This window comes from Oncorhynchus kisutch, linkage group LG3 (genome assembly GCF_002021735.2).
Source record: "Oncorhynchus kisutch isolate 150728-3 linkage group LG3, Okis_V2, whole genome shotgun sequence".
In the NCBI taxonomy this organism is placed as follows: Eukaryota; Metazoa; Chordata; class Actinopteri; order Salmoniformes; family Salmonidae; genus Oncorhynchus; species Oncorhynchus kisutch.
The window spans coordinates 2,650,968-2,658,467 of NC_034176.2; the positions used below are offsets into that span (position 1 = coordinate 2,650,968).

Here is a 7,500-nt window from a genome sequence, read left to right on the forward strand (position 1 = left end):
ACTACTTTGCCACTACTTAGCATGTTAGCTAACCCTTCCACTAACCTTAAACCCCTTAGCCCTAATCCCTAGCATAGCTAACATTAACCACCTAGTTCATGTTAGAATTAGCCATCTAGCTAATGTTAATTGGAATTCGTAACATATTGCACATTTCAGAAAATGTGTGACATACTGTATTGTATGAATTGCAATTTAAAACATGTCACACCGTAAGGATGATGGACATCCACAAATGAACGCATACCATACCGAAATGTAATACGTTTTACTAATAGGAGTGTCCCTTATTTACATGTACTATGTCACTGTAGGTCTCCCCGAATCCAGGTTGGAAACGTTAGGAAGCTATGAGCAGTTTCTTGGGTTGATGGGTAGGTAGGCTAGCTATACGGGACATATTCAGGCGTGCATCACATGACCTTCGTAATAGCATCGTTTATTCTCTCTGTCCATAGCTCTCTCGTGGATGAAGTCACACTATGAGTTTACACTTCCTTCCAATCCGTGACAATCTGACAAATCGATGAGTGGATGACACGCTCTGACATCAGCATAGTTTATTGTACACCGACGGGAACTGTTGGCGGTTGATTCCACGGGCAGCATCTGGCAAAGTTTACTATTCGAGATCCTCTGTTTTGTTCATCTCTAGATATAATAAAACCGCGCAAGCGATGTTGGTTTCAATTTAAGACCGGTCGAGCTTTCTATCCCGTAGCTTTCGAAATCGCCATTGCTAGGAAGGTTGAACCGTGCACAGTGATGAAGAGTGGAGACTGGGGCTTCCGGTGTAAAACAGGCTGTCTTTATGAAATCCATCGAGGTGCGGAACTACTGCCGATTCCTGCTCCCGCTGCATATTAGGCCTATCATAATCTATTGTTATCCGAGATGATATCCCGTACGAGTTGAAAGAATCCGACAAACACCTGGAATATAACGAAATCCGTCTCAACCAGCCTGCTCAGCCATCCACGCTCCATTGCAAATGTCAGTTTCACTGGAAATACATCAAGTCATTTGATGGGATCTTATTTCTCGCTTATTAAAACAGAGAAGCCATTCCCGTGGGGTTTATTTCATGGGGATGTGTTCAAGACAAGAGAGAATACAAAAAGACGTCAACATCGTAATTCAAAGGAGCAAGGCAGAGAAAGACTGCCTTTTCTCTGGTGAGTGTGTGTGTGTGTGTAGTTAGTCAGTGGTGGTAGTGGTGTGTTCCAACCGTTAGGTTATGTGGTCTAGTGTATGTTGAGGAACACACTCATTTTACATCACTGCCTTCAATAGCAATAGCATCTTCTAGACCTGACAGTTGTCAATATCATTAACAAATTAATCTAATCATTAGGCCTAAATAATTGCATTCGATAGCTGTGCGTGATGATTAAATTGGGAAAACCCAGATACCATTATAGTCTATAATTTTACATCACTGCCCTCAATAACATAAGCATCTTCTAGACTTGACAGTTGTCAATATCATCAACAAATTAATCTAATCATTAGGCCTAAATAATTGTATTCGATAACTGTGCGTGATGATTAAATTGGGAAAACCCAGACACCATTATAGTCTATCATTATATTTTTGTCTGGCAAAACATTTGTAGGCCTTGATACCGATAGTTTGAAATGATGATCATTATTTCACATGAAGAGAAATAGGAATAGATTAATATTCTTGTCATGATGACAATAGGCTTTGGCTAAACATCCCTACAGAATATGACAGACAGACGTAATATTGAAGACACCAGCCGACTGGTCCATTTGCCTATTGACGTTACATAACGTAACGGTTGTGTAAATGTGATATTGTCCGAAAATTTATGCTACTTTACATATTTGGTCAGTCAGTGGAATCCCTTTTGATGTTGCCATGGAAACTGCATTTGTTGAAGGGATTTTTTTCTTCTTCTCTCCCTGTGGTTGTATCTTGCCATTGTGTAGTAGTGGATAATAACCCTCTTCTTGATTTCCGTTCTGACCGGTTCTATTTCCCCTCTTCTTGATTTCCGTTCTGACCGGTTCTATTTCCCCTCTTATTGATTTCAGATTTCAGATATACTGACGCCACCTTCACCTTCACTTATTCCAAAGGCTCCAGAAGGTACAGTACAACGTTCTTAGATTGTTGACATCATTCATTCATTCTGTGCCATTGATTAAACTGTATCCTACTGGGCCATTTATTCTGTACCAATGATACACTGTGTCCTACTGGGCCATTTATTCTGTACCATTGACACACAGTGTCCTACTGGGCCATTTATTATGTACCATTCACACACTGTGTCCTACTGGGCCATTTATTATGTACCATTGATACACTGTATCCTACTGGGCCATTTATTATTTACCATGAACACACTGTGTCCTACTGGGCCATCTATTCTGTACCATTGATACACTGTATTCTACTGGGCCATTTATTCTGTACCATTGACACACTGTCCTACTGGGCCTTTCATTCTGTACCATTGATACACTGTGTCCTACTGGGCCATTCATTCTGTAGCATTGATACACAGTATCCTAATCTGTACCATTGATACACTGTGTCCTACTCTGTACCATTGATACACAGTATCCTACTGGGCCATTCATTCTGTACCATTGATACATAGTATCCTACTGGGCCATTCATTCTGTAGCATTGATACACAGTATCCTAATCTGTACCATTGATACACTGTGTCCTACTCTGTACCATTGATACACAGTATCCTACTGGGCCATTCATTCTGTAGCATTGATACACAGTATCCTACTGGGCCATTCATTCTGTACCATTGATACACAGTATCCTACTGGGCCATTCATTCTGTAGCATTGATACACAGTATCCTACTCTGTAGCATTGATACACAGTATCCTACTCTGTAGCATTGATACACAGTATCCTACTCAGTAGCATTGATACACAGTATCCTATTGGGCCATTCATTCTGTAGCATTGATACACAGTATCCTACGGGGCCATTCATTTTGTACCATTGATACACAGTATCCTACTGGGCCATTCATTCGGTAGCATTGATACACTGTGTCCTACTCTGTACCATTGATACACAGTATCCTACTGGGCCATTCATTCTGTACCATTGATACACAGTATCCTACTGGGCCATTCATTCTGTACCATTGATACACAGTATCCTACTGGGCCATTCATTCTGTACCATTGACACACAGTATCCTACTGGGCTATTCATTCTGTACCATTGATACACCCCAGTGTGTGGTGTGTCTGTGTGTGTGTGTGTTTAGGGGTGTGTGTGTACACCTCATGCAAGTTGGTGCGTGTGTGTGTGTTTATACAGCGAGTGGGTCTGATCCTGATTGGTTAAAACCACATTCCAGCTGGTGTCTATTCCACAAGTTACCACCAGCTAAATGTATGATGTTAAAATGCCTATTTGCTCTGTTCCATCTGACTGTGCAATCCACTGTCTCATCAGCCCAGCCAGGCAATTTGTAAACTTGATATCCACTGTAAAAAGCATCTCGACATTATCTCACATTTCTTTTAAATTAACATTTAGTTTTCAAAAGTGGAGATTTGTATAAACCTTGTTTTCTGTCTCTCTGACATTTGCAACATTGTTTCAATGTCCAAATTCAACCTCCAGCTGTCCCATAGTAATGAATGTGTCGGGAGTCGAGACGAGACAGACAGGAAGGCAGCGTTTCTCAGACAGTCAAAATCATGAATCAGCTGGCATCATTTTTATGGATATATACAAAGAAATGTAAATTTAAAAAAGGCAAAACGAAACAAAGTGCAGCTAGTTTGTAGTCTTTCCAGTTTCAGTTTGAAGTGATTGTGTTAGCTGTGTTGTAAGCTGTGTTGTTAGCTCGCTCCTCTGAAAAACAGTGTCCTGACAATGAGCACATTTTCAATGTCAGGTGAAATCGCTCCTCATTAGCTCATTGTTATGGATGTGTCCAAATAAATGCCACTAGAAAACATATTGAACTAATGCAGCAACTTTGTTGTTATTCTGGCTGCACTTTTTGACTGTAAATTAGCCATAGTTGAAAAGCTAGCAAGCAAGGGATAAGAATGTTGCCAGCCAGTATGGTAATGGATAATTTAGAATGAACGACTGGGTTGCCATAGATACAGAACAAAAAGACTGAACGACTGGGTCGCGTCCATAGATACAGAACAAAAAGACTGAACGACTGGGTCGCGTCCCATAGATACAGAACAAAAAGACTGAACGACTGGGTCGCGTCCCATAGATACAGAACAAAAAGACTGAACGACTGGGTCGCGTCCCATAGATACAGAACAAAAAGACTGAACGACTGGGTCGCGTCCATAGATACAGAACAAAAAGACTGAATGACTGGGTCGCGTCCCATAGATACAGAACAAAAAGACTGAACGACTGGGTCTCGTCCATAGATACAGAACACAAAGACTGAACGACTGGGTCGCGTCCCATAGATACAGAACAAAAAGACTGAACGACTGGGTCGCGTCCATAGATACAGAACACAAAGACTGAACGACTGGGTCGCGTCCCATAGATACAGAACAAAAAGACTGAATGACTGGGTCGCGTCCATAGATACAGAACAAAAAGACTGAACGACTGGGTCGCGTCCCATAGATACAGAACAAAAAGACTGAACGACTGGGTCGCGTCCATAGATACAGAACAAAAAGACTGAACGACTGGGTCGCGTCTCTGGTGCAACCGTATAACTTTAAACCGTCCCCTCACCCATACCCGGGCGCGAACCAGGGACCCTCTGCACACATCAACAACAGTCACCCACGAAGAATCGTTACCCATCGCACCACAAAAACCACGGCCCTTGCAGAGCAAAAGGGGGAACAACTACTTCAAGGTCTCAGAGCAAGTGACGTCACCGATTGAAACGCTATTTAGCGCTGCACCACCGCTAACTAAGCTAGCCGTTTCACATCCGTTACACTGGCACAGAACTGATAGAACGAACAACCAGCCCCGTTGGGTAGCGACCCTAGATTTGTGTCGGGACTAAAATCTTGTGGAAGGATAAAATAATATGAATACATTCACCAAAATTATGTTTTTAATGAAAATATTATTATAATATTATTATTATTATTATAAAACATTATTTGAATATGTTGGTTAACCCGTTGTATAAAAGTGATGATGCCTGAGAAGCCGGCGTTTGGAGGACATATTGGCACGGTTTGTCAAACCTCAACTCCATCTCTGGCCTAACCACACCCATGCCAATATATCCTTTAAACACTGACTTCTCGGGATGTATCACGTAAGTGTACACCTCTCATGACTTGCGTACCGTGTGTGTTTGTGTGTTAGTCTGTGTCTGTGTCTGTGTGTTGGTTTTGCTTACTGAAGGAAATGACACCATCTCCTGTGGTTGTTGCTGGGTAATTCCACAGGAAACAGAATTGCGCCGAGACTCAGATTTCTTCTATTTAAATGTGTGCCAAACAAAAACATTAATTTCAATGTTTAAAAACCATACAACTTTATGCACAAGGACTACTTTTAACAATTTACACGGAACATTTAAAAAAAAAACATTTACTGGAAGAACTGTGCAGTTGCAAACTTACTGTAAAACTTACTGTAAAATTACTGTAAAATGTCCCTCAGGTTTTTATGTGACCGCGTATTCCAAAAACTCTTAAAACATCGACTCTGAATTAAGATTCAATGATGTCAGCAGACAGAATAATGGGGTGTCAGCTATAAGTGGGGGGCGGGGGGGGGGGGGTGCAAATAGTCTGGGTAGCCATTTGATTAGCTGTTCAGGAGGCTTAAGGCTTGGGGGTAGAAGCTGTTTAGAAGCCTCTTGGACCTAGACTTGGCGCCCCGAGACCGCTTACCGTGCGGTAGCAGAGAATCTATGACTAGGGTGGCTGTCTATGACTAGGGTGGCTGTCTATGACTAGGGTGGCTGTCTATGACTAGGGTGGCTGTCTAGGTGGCTGTCTATGACTAGGGTGGCTGTCTATGACTAGGGTGGCTGTCTATGACTAGGGTGGCTGTCTATGACTAGGGTGGTTGGAGTCTTTGACGATTTTTAGGGCCTTCCTCCGACACCGCCTGGTATAGACCTTGACTTGTAACACATTTTCAGAGAGGAAGAGGCGAACCGAGAGATTTAACTCAAGCCAAAATCTGTCCATAATAAGCACAATGTGTTTCTATGGGCTTATTCTGGACCTAAGCAAGTTCCCTGCATTCCCACCTTTGGGACAGCGACTCCCATTGTTAGGGAGGAGACATGAGCATCGCGTCATTACATACAGATCTCTGGACGGATACACTTTAACACCTGCTACGTTAGGATAGATACACACAGACCACACACAACACAACGATGAGGGACCGAGACAGTTCGTGAAAGTATGCCTAATCTACTTTGAAGAACTAGTCAAATGATTTGGTCAGACAGCAGCATACTTAGGCAGGCTAGCTAAATAGGATGACAACAGACAGTACAGTATGGGGGGAACAGAGATAACTGTCTGGCTGACTGCTACTGCCTGGGCAGAGATGAGATGATGACTTTAAGGAATGAAAAATGATAAAGTCATAAAATCTGACCTAAATAATATGATAACTGAAATATTGTATTATTTAATAGTATTTCTCTATGGATGTCTACCCAATGTGGACCTGACAGACACAATGGAATATTTTCACTGTTTTTTGCCTTTGGAAATTCAATAATTTTTTTTAAAAAATCTCTAAAATCATTGAAATGTCATTATTTGATAATGTAGTGAATGTTTTGTTTTTTAATTATGTAAATCAAAAAGCGTGATTACTTTGTAATAATAATAATAACCAAAACCGAAACGACATCAAAAAGCACTAGTCGCTCAGCACTAGTGATGGTTCTTACTAGACAGAGGCCATGAAGCTATTTATAGCCTTAGCCACAGTGGTACATCAGCCAGTTCCTTGTTTCGAAGCACACTCAGTCGTGCGTAACGACTTTATAGTATACTAACCCATGTCTGTGTCTTTGTTTTGAAGCACACTCGAGCAAGAGTTTTTAACATACGATTGTCTTTCGAGAGAAAGCTATTTTGACCCAAGAGCCAATATTAATTGTGTAATAACGTCTTGGAGAGATCTGAGGGGTTTTTATGTTGATGTCTGTAAGCAGGAAGTCACATAACCCCATTGTGTATGATAGTATCACCTTAATGATGTCTGTAAACAGGAAGTCACATAACCCCATTGTGTATGATAGTATCACCTTAATGATGTCTGTAAGCAGGAAGTCACATAACCCCATTGTGTATGATAGTATCACCTTAATGATGTCTGTAAACAGGAAGTCACATAACCCCATTGTGTATGATAGTATCACCTTAATGATGTCTGTAAACAGGAAGTCACATAACCCCATTGTGTATGATAGTATCACCTTAATGATGTCTGTAAACAGGAAGTCACATAACCCCATTGTGTATGATAGTATCACCTTAATGATGTCTGTAAA

General features: G+C 41.3%; 1 protein-coding gene across 2 annotated transcripts in view; it reads left to right on the forward strand.

The window, feature by feature from the left end:
* The first annotated feature begins 470 nt into the window (after window positions 1-470).
* The window catches only part of LOC109882732 (protein mono-ADP-ribosyltransferase PARP8), a 105,650-nt gene continuing 98,620 nt past the window's right edge, over window positions 471-7,500 (forward strand). The window contains exons 1-2 of one of the 2 annotated variants that reach the window (XM_031816599.1): window positions 471-1,175; window positions 2,062-2,116. In XM_031816599.1, the coding sequence (XP_031672459.1) occupies window positions 1,085-1,175; window positions 2,062-2,116 (146 nt within the window). In that variant the 5' untranslated portion in view covers window positions 471-1,084. The remainder of the gene's footprint in view (window positions 1,176-2,061; window positions 2,117-7,500) is intronic. The other variant, XM_031816600.1, reaches the window with a different exon arrangement.